Source organism: Pteropus alecto, unplaced genomic scaffold, assembly GCF_000325575.1.
Source record: "Pteropus alecto unplaced genomic scaffold, ASM32557v1 scaffold79, whole genome shotgun sequence".
In the NCBI taxonomy this organism is placed as follows: domain Eukaryota; kingdom Metazoa; phylum Chordata; class Mammalia; order Chiroptera; family Pteropodidae; genus Pteropus; species Pteropus alecto.
The window spans coordinates 15,809,984-15,828,867 of record NW_006494612.1 but is presented as its reverse complement, the minus strand read 5'-3'; the positions used below and the strand labels follow the sequence as shown (position 1 = coordinate 15,828,867).

Genomic DNA, 18,884 nt, shown 5'->3' with positions numbered 1-18,884 from the left:
ACTTTTCTCCTTCAGACTAAAAATCTAGTCAGTGGTATAGGAGTCAAGAACGGTATTATAGTTCATTTCCTAAACATTAAACCATTTTCCTCTCTCTTTCTAAAATGTTCATTGTCAAGGAAAAGCAAAATATTGTATAGTTCTTGGTGGCCAATCTAAGATTAAAGGTAACTGTCCCTCTCTGTACTTAAAATGACCTCAATTTATAACTACTTGGATCACCTCCAGATTCATCTATAATTTAATTATATTTATCCCAGCTCACCTAGAAGAACTTAAAATGAAATAGTGACTTTGGTTTGTGAGGTTAGAATCAATAGCTATTAAGAGAATGAGATTTTTAAATCTAGGAGAAAAAAAGCAAGTACTTAAAATATCTCTTGCATCAGCCTCAAAATTCTAGGTACTCAGACAATGCAGATATGATAGAATTTATCACAATGCATTATACATCTTTAATGTCTAGAAGGGTCGAAGTTAATGCAAGACTGATTGTCAATCAGAATAAGAGCTAAAAATTCAGCTTTCAAAGTATTTTAGACTTGTGTGGCACATTTAGAGAGGCAGACAGATCCCGAAGGACTGAAATTGATGAAAGCTATAAGATAAGAAAATTCTATGTAAGCCAAGTGTACGAGTTTCTCTAATTATGTCATTGGCATCGTGTAAATGCCAGACACCATTTTATATGCAGCTTAGATATAGCAGATGTTGGCATTTAAGTATAGGTTGCTATGAGAGAAAATTGCCCTTGAATGAAAGAGGAAGTTTACTGGCAGAGAAAAATGATTTTCTCAGTTAACAGTTATAACCCCAATAATAGAATTGTTTTCAACCAGAGGTTGTGGGGTGGGAAAGGAGGAAAGATATAATGATACCTCAATTCCAATCTAAAAAAGAAAGAAAATCAGCTTCAGTTTAAATTGCGGATGTGTGGGTTGTATACATAGAACCTTCTCCTCCCTCTCTTCTCAAACCTCAAGACTTCATGTTAAATGGAACAAATCACATCCTTCGTGGTTCTGCTCTGTTTGGTACAGCTGCTTGCTGCAGGTGGTGCCCTAAAAATATATTGTTTGTTTATTTTGCAATATAGCCGTCTGCAGAGTGGTACCTAAAAGTGCAACAGCTCCCTTTTCTTTCTGTCAGTGAACTAAATGATGAAAGACTAAGACCTCTGCCAAACCTAGCATGAAATGGCCCAAATAAGAGGCACAGGTAGTGCTTGAGGCTCAGCTCCTGATAAGTTCCATTTTCTTTGGATTCATGTGGCAAAGCTGACAAGCAGACTATCTGTCATCAGAGCCTCTAACTGGGTTTCAGCAAAGCAAGGCCAAGCAACAAACCGCCTCTGTTGGGAGAATCATTATGCTCTCTGGGGATTAACATCTGTAAGCATATGGGATTTAAAGGAAAAAAAACTCAAAATGGATCACAAAAAGAAAGTAAAATGAAGATTAATCTCAGGTATATGTTCATGCAGATATATTTAAATAGAGCTTTCAGTGAGTTTTTAAAATTTTAAATGTAAATAATCAAATAATTTTTCTAGCCACATTGGCAGGTCCCTCAGAGTTAACCCTTATTCACCTCACAGAATTGTTGAACACAATATAATAACTCATGTGTGAAAGTTTTATACACTATAGTGAAAATAATGATATACAAAATTATATTTTCATTATTATTCTTCTAGATTTTTCTCATTGAATGAACCTTAAAAAAACACTCTCCCAAATTTCAAGGTTTATATGAACTAATTGGTACAGAGAGATCATTGACAATAATGAGTCATGCCCACCAACCTCTGGCAAGACATTGTTTACCATAAAAATTTTACTTAGCATTGCTGGGATTGTGATGAATAGATTTTATCATTTAATAGATGAAAAAAATAAAATGTAACACTAGAAGGTATTTTCTAGAAAAACTGAAAAATATTGGCTTCCAGCCAGCAAATAACTGATGTTTCTCTAAAATTTAGTTCCATAGAAACGTCTTTGGATTATTAACCTGAGAGGAGAAATGGCGCCAGAAGAGTGAAGATGATGTCATGATTCCAACCTTCAGAACAGGGATGATGCTGTTTATCATGACAATGATAGAGAGAAGGATAGACAGTTGGAGGGCTTTAGAAGGGGAGTAGTAAGGTCACCATCAGGCTTTATAGGCAGGCAGAAGCAGATAAATAAAAGAAGGCAAAATGAATTTTAAAAAGTTTAAAAAATAAATTTAAGAATGATTCAAATGTGGGAATAGAGTAGGAGAATGACCACATTTGGAAGGAAAGTGTTTAGTATTTTAAAGAAAAAGAATTTAAATGGACTGAAGGCAGAGAGAGGAAAGACGAGTGATACAGCTAAGCTGACTTACTTTTGAGAATGTGACCTGTAATTACTGACTGCAGGTTGGTAGATAGTTACACATGGTCAGAGCTGCAGATACACCCTCATGAGTGGAGGTCACTAGCCTTACCTATCTTTTACCTAGAATGCTCTTCTCCCAAACATCTACATGGTCCAGCTCTCATGATACTCAGAAAGTGGTTCAAAAATCACCTATCAGAGTCACCTTCCTTGATCACCCTTTGGTAGTTCTTTTACCTTATCCTGCTTTATTCTGCCATATTTGCAATTAGCATTAACCAAAATAATCATGTGACAAATAGCTGCCTCATTAAGTATAATAAAATATAATATTTTGAATTAAATTCAGAGAATAAGTGATAAACATATGTGTGTAAAAAGATGTAGCCTTGACTCTCAGGGTTACTACTTAATAACTAATAATCCAAAGACGTTTCTATGGAACTAAATTTCACAACTTGTGGGAGTCAGAACAAAGATCAGAGGAATAAATGGCAGAGTCAGGACGAATTCAGCCATGATGCCACAGGACAGGAATAGGAAAGAGGATAACAAGGACTAGGAATTATATACTGCATTGTGTAGAAGAATGTGTGGGTTGAAAATAGTAGAGTTTAAAATACTATTTATAGGATCAATACAAGCAAAAGGTACAGAAGGAATATTACAGATGGCTCTTCTTCTACTGTGTAAACACTATTTAGCTTAAATGTATTTGCCCATATTTTAATTCTTTTTTACTCAAGTATGACATGCTAAACAATAAATTATCCCTCATATAATAGCTGTCATTATAAATCATCTTTACATCTTTCCTTTAAGAACGCCCTGCTGTTATTTGAAAAGGCTAACACATTCTGCTATTATTTTACCACTGTTTAGAAGTTCTTGTAAAAAAGAAATTGCCAACAGACATTTCTTATAAATGTTTATCATAATAATTGATCATGACTGAAAAGACATCCTAAAATACAATGATATTATATATTACAAAATAAGATGGTAACCTTTTTTCAAGGCCAAGAACTTATGTTTTTGAAAAAATACTCTTTTAGTATGTGCTAAATACTAAATATATATACTAAGTACTCTATTTCTTTCCAAAATGACTTATGAATTAATATACTTAACTATTTTATTCTGAAACAAATTTGTAATTATAAATTTAAATATAAGAAATGAAACTGTACATGGCTCATTGCACAATACTCTATGTAGACAATTTCATATTATTGAAGAAAATATCTCATTTGAAACCTAATTATTGGTGATTTGTTGCAGCCTATAATCCCTACTACCATCTTAAATGTGTTGGTATTTTTATTCCATAATGTTTCTAGCTATTCTCATAGATCAAGTGACATACTCTGGGAGGTAAGCAAGTGCTTCAAACATTATGTTTACATAGAACCTGATATTACATACTGATGATAATGATTGATATGGGATAAAACTTACCTTTGCGTAGGCTAGTGTTTGGTACACTAAATAGTATTACACTGGCTTGAGAATCACAGTTCTGTTTGAGTAGTAAGTACACTTAGTTGGACTTTGTTCATTTTTGAACATCACTGTTAGTTTGAAAAAATAATAGTATTCTCAAGGAGTGGTGGGAGAAACTGAGCTAAGGAGAAAATAAATAACACCACCTTTATTGTTTTCAAGGAAATTTCTTAAACATTATCTCATTTAGTTCATAATTATAAAATAGTTTCTTATGCAGCTGTGTGTAAGAGTTAAGGATTGTTATTCCCAGACTGTGAATATTTTACTTTTATTTCTGAATTTGCATGTAGGGAATACCAGAAAACATTAAAAGCAAAAAAAAAAAAAAATCTTAGACTTAATTTGACTTTAGAGGCTGTTCAAGTTCTTGCGTTCATGAACTCACAAAACTACTCACCAATTTATAAGGGCACATTTCAGGAATAAAACAAAATAAAATAAAGTGCATGATAACTGAATCTTCAAGGTTTATTTTTACCAAACTTGACTGACGTCCGTGGATAAAACATCAGGGTATTAGGTTCTGAAAGGATAGTGTTCTAATGACTTTGTTATTGGCAAGATAAATTGAGAAAGGTTATAATGTTAAAACATGTGCCCATTTCAGAAGTATTAATAGGTCTTGATTATTTCTTCCTATTCAAGGATAAATCCAGTAGGGGTTCTAAAATTAGTTTGTAGAATATTGTTTATATGTGCTAAGAAATGTCCTTTCCTAATTCTATTTACCACTTTCATTCTCTTATTTCAGGAACTTTTTCATTGGAAAAATCCCCTGTTCACAATTGTGATTTGGTTCTTCTCATATTTTTATAAATATATATATAATTTATCATGATATTACAGAGAGACAAATCACGTTTATTTCATTTATTGGGTTACTATCCTATGACAAGTATGTCTGTGTATCTCAGTACTCAGGAGAACTAGAGTTTGGAGCAGTATGTAAAATATTTGAAGCCAAGCAGTAAAGCTATTGAAGCATTACAGGAGCTAGGGAAGAAGCCAAATGCTTGTCATTTTGTCTGTTTCTATCACAGGCAGCAAGTAGTTTTGTCCTAAGTAGAAAACTGTTGTCCAGTCTTGGACACTGGACTAGGAATTAGAAGACTCAGTTTTTAGTTCCAGCTCTATACCACCTCATTCTTTAGTGTGGAGATATAGTAGACCTGGTACAGATATACACATTCAATATTTGATGACAGACTAATTATGTCATGGGCTTGACCCTGCAATACTGGAAGGGAAATGACTCTCAAAGCCCAAAAAGGAGTTGATAAGCAATGGAGCTGGGGTACCATTTTTGGTATTATAGAGTCATCTTCCTGACCAAACACCAAATATTCCTGAGCAATTCAGGACAATAGAGAGATCAGTAGTGAAAAGAAAGGGAAGACGCTAATATTTCTGGTGAAAATTTTGAAAATTACACCCACATAGATCCTATTTCAGGCCTAAGGAGACAAAATTTCTAGACGTAAGTAATGTTCATGGTAATCCTTTTAAAAAGTGAGTAATTTCCAGTCTCAGGCAGCATTAAAAACCATTGCTTTAGAGTAATGGCCTTTAAGAAAGAATTTTTAGAAATCTGTTTAAAAACTGTGTACATTTGAAATTGATGTTTGATATTTTTCATCATTAGTTTAAATGGCTGTAAAAGGGCTAATTATATTGGCATATTATAAATATTAACATTAAGTTTTAAAGGGACATTAGTTACTCTTTTAAATATATCCAATGACATATTACTCAGCCATAAGAAGAGATGAAATACTGCCATTTGTGACAACATGGATGGACCTCGAGATAATCATGCTAAGCGAAATAAGCCAGACAGAAAAAGTTGAAAATTACATGATATCACTTATATATGGGGTATAAACCTAAAAGCAACAAATGAGCAGGACAAAGAAACAGAGACTCATGGACATGGACTATAGGCTAGTGGTTACTAGTAGGGTAGGCGAGGAGGAGGGAGGAAGATGGGGTAAAGGGAGTCAAATATAGGGTTTAGGAGGAAGGTGAAGTGGGTAAAGGGGATCAAATATATGATAGCTGAAGAAAACTGGACTTTGAGTGGTAGACACACAATAGAATATACAGATGTCAAATTATAATGTACACCTGAAAATTATATAATTGTATTAACCAATGTTACCTCAATAAACTTAATTTCAATAAATAAATAAATAAATAAATATATCTACAATGAAATTTGAATGCCATTGTGATTTGAAATTCACCCTCTTTCATTTAAAAACACATGTGCATATTCTTTTATATAATCATAAATTTTATGTATTTCCTTTTCTTTTGAACTTGTATTTCCATACCACTGCATCCACAGAACTTTTTCTAATATAATGTTTATTTATTTTAAAGTTTTATACCTATCACACTATCATACTTCTCTGCACCAACTATATATGTGTATAATATAAATTTGTATGTGTTAAATTAAATACGTATAAATTTAAATTTGATTTTTTCTTTCCCATATCTATAAGGCATTAAGTGTTAAAAATGTATTCTTTTTCTTGACATTTAATTTTTTTTCAGCTTTACTGCAGTATAATTGGAAAATAAAATTGTAAGATATTTAAAATATTCATTGTGGTGATCTGATATACAGATGCATTCTGAAAGGATTCCCACCATCTAGTTAATTAACACATCCATCACTTCACATCGTTATGATTTTTTGGTTGACAAAATAAAAATATGTTATTATTTGGGCTATCACGACAATTATGATTTTATAAAATTGATCAAATCAACAGTCGATTACAAATGTTGATCAAAATTAGGTACAAAAATAAAATTTTATTTGAAATTCATTTCTTAATAGTACTAGAATAAGGCAGAATTTAGTATGAGTTTATTTATTTATTTATTTTTTAGGTTTAAGCACAAAAAGTCTTGTTATAAGAGAAGAATTAGAGACATTTGTTACAATGACTCATTTAACTCCTACAACTTCTGATTTAGGTGTAAATAATTTACATGGTTATCTAAATAAAAATTATTTCAAATAATATACCTATTGACAGATCTATTAGGTTTTTCTTCAATTTTAATGACGGCAAAAAAATGGAAATTGCCCATTATGCATCAGCGATTTCTGGGAACTATACCAAAAACACTACCAAGACATAATAAACAACTACTAATTATGCTCCTAACTCTTTTTCTTAGAGGCACCTAGATTATTCTGATGTATATAAAAAAATGTGTGTGGGATACTGAATACTGAAATATTTCAAAATTATGTGATTTGAGCATATTTTTATCAAACCATAGAGCTGCAGATATGGCTAATTTAATTTATAAAAAATAGCAAACACAATAACTTATAAATTAAATGGCTAATTCATGTTTCACCGTGAAACAAATAAACTAAAAATCAAATCTATTTTGTTTCTTAAGGAAATTTGTCTTAATTTTTTCAATTCAAACAAATGTATCGAAGAATACACATGGCAACCATTTCACTTCTGAATGCAGTAGTAGCTGAGTATCAGCTCATACCATCTCCTCACTTACCCTTTTAAAACTACTAAAGTTCACAACATAAATTTACTATTTACCACTTTAATAGCAATATTCTAGGCTACATGAAAATCAGGACCCAAATCTTTGACAATCCAATCTTTGTCTGCAAATAAGCATTTCCAGATTAAAGGCGTCAAATGCAGCCTGAGCGATAAGCCCTTCCCTCTCATCCATGAACCACGCAAGTCAGCAACATCCAAAGAAATATTCATATGCCATTCCCAGCACAACCCCAAATCAACTTGGATAAAGGAAGGCATTTAAGGTTTTGAAAATTTCTTCACCAATGGTATTTCCAGGCAAGTCTTAGCAAGCTGAATGGCAAATATTTATCATTAACTGAGAGTAATTAGAAACAGCTGTGACTCCATCCATCTGAAGACATATAGTTTATCTTCAATTTTTTTTTTTTTTTTTTACCACAATCTGTTGAACAATGACTTCCATCATTTCATGCACTCTACAAAGCACAAAGTTTTCTGAATAGGGAAAAAGCTATAACTGAAGGATGAACTTGGAAGTGAACCTATGAACAGCATCAGATTTTTGAATCTATTCTAAAGCCTTCTATGACTTCTCTGCTAATTCATAGATGGTTTCCAAGCCAATTTTAATATCTGCAGGAAATATTAAGCTTATTTACCTTTTACCAATATCCTCTCCTGGTCTCCTAAAAATATTAACAGTCAATTGCTACAAACTTAGAAGTGTGTCAGAAGTAAAATAAATAAAGGGACTAAAGGGAAACAACACCTAGCAATTGTGGTTGGAGAAATTTATATAAAATGTAGAGATATTGGTCCTGTGGAAGTAAGCTAGAGAAAAGAAGGATTAAATATTTATTTTTGTTTTCTTTCTCCAATAAATTATTTAAAATCTTAACATGTATTTTAAAATATAAAGTTACTTCAGTGCTGGCCATATGTTTTTCCTTAAGCTTCATATTTGCATTTCTTTGTGAAACACCTTCCCTTTTCATTGTGTTAGTTATGTGAGTGAAGTATAATGTGCATAACAAATATAAGGCACAAACACCCATGGCAGACATAGCTAATTAATTATGGTATTCTTTGCCACTAAAGAACTCTGAATTTTTGGGCTTCAAGAATCCATTACTCATCAGCTGGTGCTGGCATGCAGGGTGAAGCCTATTTCTCATCCTTGGTACCAGAGAAAAACAGGTCAGCCTGTCCATCTTCCCTATTTACTAGCTAAGAAGTCTCGGGAAAGGCCTATAACCTGTTCTGCTGCCCTCACAGGACTGTTCCACAAGTCAAAATATTTAATTCCTGTGAAGACATTTTGTAAACGGTGCAGTTGTAAACACACATTTGAAGAAATTGGCTTAATTCTTTTGCAACGTGAATAGCATCATCTTTCTAGTTGACCTCCTCCTTGGCTCTCCCTATACATATTTATTTGATCTATTTTATAAGTGTAGGCTATTTTTTATTTTCGGTTTTATTAAAATTGTGCACACCTGCATTCCTTTTGAATGTGATATCTGATACTAACTAAAAGAAAATGCTGCTGCTGGAGGAGGAGAAAGCACAAAATCTCACACCTGGCTCATCATTATGGCATTCTGGCAGTCCTTTCTGCTCGGCTGGAAACTGTGTGATTAATAGCTCCTCTTCCCAATTACATGGATATTATACTCATCTTCCTTTGGCTGTAGACTGGAGATATCTTATGTATGTGCAATGCAAATGTGGGCTTTGTGAATGCTAATTTCAAAATCAGCTCAAAGTTGATTGGCAGAAAACCGAACAACGGGGTGACAGGCGTGCCAGGGGTCAGGAATCTGTGAAAGAAAGGCTTACGGAAGGTGGAGAAAAAGAACTAGAGAGATTTGGAGTTAATCAAGAGCAGTAGCTGGAAGAACAGCAGTTTATGAAAGCAGATCTAAGCCACATATCCTGGAAGAGAGGGCAGCTTCAAAGACTGGTGAAAACAATGAGAAGAGCGAGAGTTTAGCTGACTTTACAAAAAGCAGGATGGAACCAAGAGCCAAGATAATGCTGTAAACTGCACAAACTGTATTCTCTGTCTATCACAGCCCTGAAATGTGCCTGTTTGCACATGGTTAGTACCCTTAGGAACATCACTCCATTTTTGATTGTGACATCCTCAAGGTCAGGGATCTTGTCATTTGTTTCTCTAGATGCAAACAGGGGCCAAGCACTCAGATAGTGTTCACTGGACTGGACTGAACTGAACATTTCATGTCAGGGGGATGACTTGGGTAATGTGAAAATGAGAGGAGCAGAGATTCAAGACATTATTTCATCTCTTACTCATGACAGTAGGAAGGATCAGAACGACTATAGAAAAATGTAGTTGGAAGGCTTCCATTAACTAAGTGGAACAAATTGTTCAAGATAAGCTCAATTTTAATTTGCATTCTAAAACTCTAGTTAAGATTTGCTAAGTTTTATGTGCAGCGGATGCTTTCAGCCCAAGACTGGCTAGACAACAGCATGTCTAAACACTGAAAGGCTGCTGAATATTTTCCAAGCAGTCGGCTTGGGTACGCTGGCGCTAACTTATTTTCAGGGGATCCATAATCGGCATTGCAAAAGAATGGCTCCTGAATAGAACGGGTGGAAAAAGGGAGAGGTAAAGTTGTCACATCCTGTGATAGTTTGCTCAAACTATTTTTCCACTCAACTGGGGCAACGTAGACAGCATTGAGAGCCAATAGCTTGAAATATCAGTCACAACTGCTCGTAGAGACACTCCATCCATCTTCTTTGCGCTCTAGACATTTTGCCTTTACAGATGGTTTTTACTTATGTAAAATATATTTTTTTAGGTAGTATGTCAGACTCAGCACATGTTTCCATGTCCAAATGTATTTTTTAGAAAATTACTCGTGTGCCAAAATTTTATGTGGGGTTTAATAAATCAGTGAATACAGTTTATACATAATTTCAACTAACCTCTAAAATAGTCACATGTAACTATCCATGCATATAAGCAAGTTATATCTTTATAGCATCCTTGACACATAAATGGAAGTTTTCCAAAATGTTTAGGTACATTAAAAAACAGAGTTCCAACAAAGGAATATTTTATCTACAACCTCTCTCTAACATATATATGAAGATGTTTTATTTGTCCTCCAAAACCAGAAATATTTTATTTATTTATTTTATTTATTTATTTTATTTATAACACATGAGAATGAATACTTCAGCTAAATACATTTTAAATAATTAAATGACTACTTCCATCCCATCAAATCTAACTAATCTTTATTTTAAGATAATCAAGTGTAAGATTCTACTTGCATTATTCGTTGTTAATTTTAAGACTATGCACAATAACTGCAGGTCTACATGGAGTCAGAAAAAACATGTGGACTAGCACATGTAGATTTGTAATAAATAAAGGGAGACATCTGTAATAAAGTTGCCTAAACTTTATAAATCTCACAAAATTATTCATTTAGCCTTAAAAAAAGTTTTTCTTGAAAAGGAGTATGTTATTGATCTTATTTATCTCTTTGTCATAGTGAGACAGTGTAAAATAACATATTTTATATAAATAGGCATATATTACAAAAATAGTTCTACAAATATAGAAATACAAAGGAGTTATTGATAATTCCTACTGCTTCCTGGTAGAGGGAAGGCTCTTTATCAGCATAATACTGGGGAAAAAAAATGAGGGCATAAATCCTAGAAGTAGAGTTAATTCATAAAGCTGAATTGTATTGAGGGGGGAGGGACAAAGGGTGATGGATGGTACCTGGGGACATCTGGGAAGAAGATAAGGGCAAATGAAGAAGAGAATTCCCAAGACTAATAGCACAGCCAGAAAGAAACTGTGTGTGGGGCGGAATACCTATTGAAATCTTATAAATTTGGGTATTGCAGCATGTTAGTTATGAAAACTCTCTGATCTTCCCTTCAGATTCTTTGGAAAAGTCCACCAAAAGCCAAATAATCAAACCCTGACTGGTTGGATTTCTTATATAAAATGCTAAAGATGGCAATGTCTTTTAGTGATTGCTGGAAAAAACCGGCACACTCAGTCCAGGGCACGGCTTGGTTTAATCTCACAAATCCTTATTAAAAGTGGCATTAATTAGGAAATAGAAAATAGCCACATTTTACCTGCATATTCCATTGTGCGCACTGAGATTGCACAGAAATAACACAAGTCCGGAAGCACTAGAAAGAGTGGTTGGCTGTCAACACTTACTGCGAGGACAATCTGGAGGGAACTATGAGCCACTTCTATGTACTGGTACTCCAGAAAACACCCTGAGACCGTGATGTAGCGATGGTCTTCTGGGGCCCAGTCTGGGGCAGGTGTCACTGATGTCACCGTACATCCTGGTCCATTCTCCATCCACCAAGATCGGTGCATTGAAATATTAAAAGTCAGGATAAGGTCTGTTTCCTGTAAGAAGGCAATTTATAAGGATGAGAATTATTTTATAAAAGTTAGATTTTGGGGGCTGACTTGTTCTAGGTTTCCCATTTGAAAATGTGGATTTCCCTCCTCCTCTTACTACATTTTATAGGTAGAAAGAAAGCATCTAAAGTAAAACTATCAGTTCTACTTGAAAATTATGTACCTATGGTTTCTACTTATATAGGTTTACGTGATTACAATAATATAAATAAAACTATTAGTAAAATTATCAATGACTTACATTAATTGTAATACCAGAGTCCTTATTTTTAGGACTTGTAACTATTTCAAAGGGAACAATTTAAACTATTTTGTCAAGTGCAGTTCATCATTTATTAAATCTGCTATTTTCCTCTCCTTCAGACTATATGCCTTTTGCCCATTTTAAATATCAAAGTCGTACTTCAATTCAGCGAAATTTAATATAATGTGGCTAATACTAAAATGTGTAAGACCTTTATTTAACAGAACACAATACTTCTTGTTTTTTCTCCTTACTATTATTGTACAATTATATCAGGGTCTTTTCAATCTTGTCAATTGGTACTGTAAAACTGGCCATAATATTTCTTAGAAAATATCATTAGCAAATTCTTGCAGGGTCTGGATAATAAGTCAACAAGGTGAGGTTCAGCACGTTAGGTTGATGTGTAGCTATACATGGAATAATGATAGAGTTTCTACACAGAGTTTGCAATCGCATACACAAACATGGAGTTATCAATAACACATGGACAAATGTTATCTTCCCAGAAGAGAATGGCTAAAAAGAATGAATGGAACACATTTTATTACCTGCCAAGTCTTCAAGAAAGATGAATTCTAACAGAGAGGGTCGGTCAGTGGTGAGAAAAAAGAATTATTTCAGTCTCAGTGACAGAGCTGCAAGATAATAAATGCCAACTACTCTCACTCCAAAATGAAGTGTTGGATTGACTAGGTAGATTTTGCATAGAAAATATATCAAATCAGGTTTTGTGACCTTGAACCACCACAAAAACTATCCATATTTTTGATTACATTAATTGGTTTTTGATTATTGAACCAGTCTTATATACTTGAGATAAATCCAACTTGGTGTGTGTTTAATCTTTTTGTATATTGTTGGATTCATTTTGAGAATGTTTTGTTGAGGATATTTGCATCTATATTCATAGAGGTATTTATTTGTAGTTTTCTTTTCCTGTAACGTATTTGTATGATTTTAGCACTAGGTTAATGCTTGCCTCATAGAATGAGTTAGAATGTTTTCCATCTGCTTCAGTCTCCTAAAGGAGACTGTAAAAAATTGATATAATTTCTTTCTTAAATGTATGGTAGAATTCACCAGAAAACCCATCTGGGCCTGGTGCTTTTTGAAAGCTATTAATTATTGATTCTATTTCTTTAATTGATATAGCTCTATTCAAATTGTTTCTGCTTGTGTAAGTTTTGGGTGATTGTGTCTTTAAAGAAATTTGTTTCATTTATATTATCAAATTTGCGGGCACAGAATTGTTAATAAATATTCCTTTACTATCTTTTCAAAGTCCATGGGATCTATAGTGATGACCTTTCTTTTATTCTGATATTAGTAATTTGTGTCTTCCCTAATTTTTTCTTACCCAGGTTAAAAGCTTATGAATTTTATTAATGTTTCAAAGAAAGAGCTTTTGATTTAATTGACTTTCTCTATTGATTTCTTGTTTTCAATTTCTATTATTTCTTCTGTAATTTTTATTATTTCTTTTTTTATGCTTACTCTGGATTTAATATGTTCTTCTTTTTCTAGTATCTTTGAGTGGAAGCTTGGGTTACTGATTTTAGATCTTTCTTCTTTTCTAATATGCACTCAAGTCTATAAATTTCCTTCTAAGCACTGCTTTCACTATATCCCACAAAGTTTGATATGTTGTATTTTCATTTTCATTTAGTTCAAAATAATTTTTAGTTTTTCTTGAGAGATCTTTGACCTATGTGTTATTTAGAAATGTGTTGTTTAATCTCCAAATATTTGGGGATATTCTAGTTATTTTGTTACTGATTCCTTTACATCTTGCTGCACATTTTTCACTATCTGTCCATAGCATATCTATCACTAATTCTTTTTAGACTAATAGAACTGTAAGGATTCATTCAATATTAATTTCTACATGGTCTAATACATCAGAATCAATAACTCTTTGTTCGTTATTTTGCTGGGGACTTTTGATCTAGAATTCTACAAGCTTCTGCTCTCATCAGACTCCAGGCATAATGTATAGAATTGGATATGGGTCTTCACTTAGCACTATTTCTCTCTTATGTTGGATCCTCAGTTTCCTGGATCTGATTAAGATGACTTAATATTCCCCTCAGCTTGACTAAATAGGTTTCTTCCCAAGTGTAGGCCTCCGATCTCAATTTTTTTAGAACGTTTTCTTTAGAAAACTTGCAATTGTAAATTATTTTCCTGCTCATTCAAGATGTAAATTTTCTAAAGCATAGGAATGTCTTTTTCAAGGTCTGGAGAGCCACCCTTTTGAAATGTAATTGTCAAAGAAGATAGCACCCTTATATCATGGTCTCTGTGAATGGATAGGAGCCTACCTTTGATAAGTGACAATTAACAAACACAGATGGCCTAATAACATAGACTAACTTTCCCCCTAATGTCCTCTATACATTTACATTAGCTCACCCAGGCATTAAAAAATCATCCCAACTTTTGTTTCAGTGGAGTAGAGTTTAATTTCTCTCCCATGTTGAAATAGTCTTTAATAAAGTCCTTGCCTGTTTAACTTGGAGTTGAACTCAGTTCTACACTGAAGTCTCTCTTTCCTCCTGCAGTAGTTAAAATAAAATCTATCTTGCCATTTTTAACCAGTGCCATTTTTTTTTTAACAGCTCTCATGCTTTTTTCTTACCTAGTTTGCTCTCTTGTTTCACAGAGTACATAATTCACTAGTTTCTTAAGAATAGGTGAATGATTTAAAGTCTCAAGTGTTTTCATCCTACTTTTATATTAATTGCTACTGTAGCTGAGTATATCTTCTCAGTTGAAGATTATTTTCACTCATAACTGGGTGGATATTTCTCTATTATCTTCTAGTTTCCGTTATTACAATTAAAAATGTATTTTTTGGTACAATTTTTTATGTAGCCTGTTTTTTTCTTTTGTTCTCTTGCATGTTTTTGTTTTAAATAGCGATATATTTCAAAAAACATCAAAAAGTGTAGAGGCTATTACAATATCATTATACCCATCACTCAGACTCATTAAATTTTATATTTACTTGCAGTAATTTTTTAAATAAAATTTGATACATAGAAATGATGTCACCTCTGTAAGCCTAAATACTATCTCTCTATCTCTCTCCTTCTCAACAGATAATTACGGTTATTATTTTGGTATTATTACTCTCATGAAAGATTTTCTGTAGCTTTACTGAATATTTACATAGTCAATAATATAAAGTGCTGTTTTTTAGGTTTCAAAAAATATATATATTCTCTATATATTCCATAACTTATTTTAGTTTCATATTATAATTTAAGATGATCTATGTAGAAAATCTTTTTAGCTTTAGCTTCTGAAATTCTATATGAGAGTGCCTTGATGGGTTTTTTTTTTTTTTTTTTTCATTAGTTTATAGAGCATCTGGAGGGCCTTTCCATCCAGGAGCACTTTCCTTCCATTCTAGAAAACATCCTGCATTATATACTTAATTGTTCCCTCCCCTTTACTTTTTTTTTTAATTAAAAGAGCTCCTATAAGTCACACATTTGACTTCCATGATTATCTCTTACATTCTTTTATTTTTTTTCCTATTGTTCATATCTTATATTTCTCTTTACTCTTTTTGGAGATTTTCTTTACCAAGTGTTCCCAATCTGACATTGAACTATAGTTTTAATTTTTAATATTTTAAACTTTTAAGAGCTAATTCTTCTTTAATTTTTGCTTGTGTATAGCTAATATTTTTAAGTTGTTTCTTGGCTATAACTTTTCTTAGTTCTCTGATTATTGTTTTTAAATTTTGTTTTCTACATTGTTTTTGCTTTTTTTAAAGTTACTTATTTTTAGTACATAAATAAGTAGATAAATAAATAATATTAAAAATAGTTATCAAGAATCTACTATGTGCCAAAAGCAATGCTCCTACCCTTATAAGAGGGGGAGATGGACAAAAATATATTTATAAAAATCTTACAATATGTATGGAGTGATTAATATGTGGAGAAAAATAAATTCAAGTAAAGAAATAGAATGATGAAGAATTGCGGGGAGTGTGACACTATTTTAGATGTAGTGGTAAGAAAATACATCTCTTATTAATTTGTATTTAAACAGAGTCCTGAATAAAGTGTAGAAGCGAAGAGAGCAAATATGGCAAAGAGCAATCCCAGCAGATCGAACAGCCAGTGGGATTGCCCTGAAGATTTTCTTTTATGTTCGTTTTCGTCTTTGACTTTCTTGTTGGAACCTTTCCTTAAAATTCTGGTGATTGTTGGTTGTCCTTTCATATCAAAAAAGATAAACTAAAACTTGACTGGCAGTTTGTTATGTATTAGTGGGCTGAGCTGGTCAGCCGGTATCCTTCACGTATGATAATGACTAGGCAGTGCCTTCTAAATGCTAGATCTGTGGGAATCTGTACGACTTTGCTCTGGGTCTTCCAGGTTACTTATAGGGTAGACACCAGACCACAGCGTCCTTGGGCTGAACTGAAAAGCAGATGGTGGTCTTGGTACATAATATGCAGATTTTTTTTTTTCCAGTGTGTCATCTTTAATTAAATCCTCATGTTTTCAGACACTTAGCCATGCCTACCTGTGCTTCAAGAGCCTCACCTGTCCAGAGGAGAAGCCTGGTTGTGCAGACTAAAGGAAGAGCCTGGGGTAGTCTAAACGTTCCTCTAATAGATTATTCAGTCCATTCCTAGACCTCTGCCTGACATACTCCTTCCACTCTTAAATCCTGATTTTCCAAAGGTTTCATAGGTCAAATCTGCACCTTGGAACTCTCCTCTGAATGTCTATAGTTTTTAGTTTTCTTCACACTGCTGAGTCACTTGGCAATTCTCCATCTACTTTCTATTTTCTAAAAACTGTTGACATTTCTTGGCCATTTATTCCTTTTCATATTCTCTTTTTATTGTGTGTTTAATCCTTTTTTATTCTTTAATATCATTTGGTGCAGTTTCAGAATGAAATGTAAGTAAGTGCATCTTCAACCAGCAATCATTAACTGGTTGATTCCTGGCACAATCTTATATTTTAATTTATTTCATGCAGATGTTTTAACAAAAAGTCTCTAGGTATGTATGCATGTGTGCATTATTTTAACCACAGAGTAAAATTCCCGGTTGTAAAACAGACAATAGAAAGGTCTCCTTGAAGTCCCTTTTAAATGAAACAGAAATTCCTGAGTGTGACCTGCTCCATGCATAATCAATAGCTTATTTAATTCTGATATATTTTCAATTTTGAGCTCAAAATTATAAAGAATTTTGAGACAAAGAGCTAGTTTCATTAGCACATAATAAGGCAGAAAACCAAAAGTCAAATCTTGTATATTCTGTGTAGACTTATATTGAAAAACATACAAAATGGGCTCAGACTTAGAAAATTTGAAAACTTTTATGTCTAAAGAAAAGTTTCATAATTATGTATTCTGATCAGTATAGCGACAAAAAATTCATCGTGTCAAAATATTTATTCATCTCCCTTAGTAAGTCTTCAAAAAGTTCACTTAAAGGACCCTATTTTTGGTCATGTCATTTTTAAAAATAACAGGGTCTGATGTGTTATGTGAAAGCTCTTATTAGCACTAAAATGTTGTTTCTGACAAGGGGGTGTATGTATTCAGGTCACTGCAAGAAGCCTAATTGCTCAACAAATAATAAGCATTTGATTAAAAAAAAAAAGTTGACAAGCAAATGAGAAAATACTAGTAACATCTCAGAATTTCAATTAGAAGCTAAAATTTATTTTCAGAGTTTATGACATTTGAAGAAGAGCATACAGGCATATATCTATTTCTGACAGTAAGCAATGGAGGCTATATTGCAGAGATTGAGTTGCAGTTTAAAAAATCTGAAATATTTTCTTAGATTTCTGGAATTTCCTAATACTTAGTTCTTCTTTTGGAATAATAATACTGAAATTTATACATTCCCGTATCTAGACTGCTTAGTTACTATCTGAAAGGCTAGAAACTGCACTCCTTACTAAATGGTAATTAGGTTATAGTTAACAACACAGTTACTAACAAATATTAATTATTCATATACCATTTGCAAAGCATTCTACCAGGCCATAATGATATAAAGATATATAAAATGCTATCCCTAATATTATGGGGTTTACTGTCTCTTTTGGGGGACAAGGTATAAAGATAAAATGTAACAATACAAGGAGGCAGTTGATAAGAACCTAATGAGAGGTGTGGACCATCTATGCACAGGTACTCAAAGAGTGTGATGCCTATGGACTCTGGTGAAATAGCCTCCTAGAGATGGGCACTCTAGCTGGGTCCTGGAAGAAGGGCCAGGCTTAGATAGGCCCACAGCCTGGGGGAAAGTTTTTTTTTTAAGCACATAGACCAAATAATCAAAATCATAGAGCAAAGACTACTGATATATTTATGGACCAGTAAGTAACCTTAATTTTATGAGATGAGAGTTTGTGAAAAGGAATAGCATAAAATAGCTTTTGAAAGATAAGTTGGGGCTAAACTGGGGAGGGACCTAAATATTAAACCAAGTATCCTAGCTTGTTGAAAGATTCTTATCAGTGACAGGACATTGGCACTGTCAAACATGAACCAAGAGTTATTACAATAAACGTAATCAAGTCTCCTGTAGGACTGGGGTGGATAGTGCAGGAAACATGTTGTGAGTCTAGTACAGGTGCTTTATTAAACAACAGTCATCATAGAGGTGATGACATAAATGGTATAAAATCCAAATGCTTGGACTTAATCATACCAGACTATTCTGCTGAGTTCCATGAGGGTCCAGGGAGATTAGAACCAGGACCACTGCTTTCGATATGTTCAGAATAAGAATGGGA

The 18,884-nt window shown here is 33.2% G+C and overlaps 1 protein-coding gene across 3 annotated transcripts in view; it reads right to left on the bottom strand.

The window, feature by feature from the left end:
* Positions 1–18,884, bottom strand: part of NKAIN2 (sodium/potassium transporting ATPase interacting 2) — an 829,945-nt gene that overhangs the window by 122,596 nt on the left and 688,465 nt on the right. For 2 of the 3 annotated variants that reach the window (XM_006926140.2, XM_006926139.1), the window contains one exon: positions 11,634–11,834. The exons of the other annotated variant lie outside the window; for it this stretch is intronic. In XM_006926140.2, coding sequence (XP_006926202.1) covers positions 11,634–11,834 — 201 coding nt within the window. The remainder of the gene's footprint in view (positions 1–11,633; positions 11,835–18,884) is intronic. 3 annotated transcript variants of the gene reach the window in all.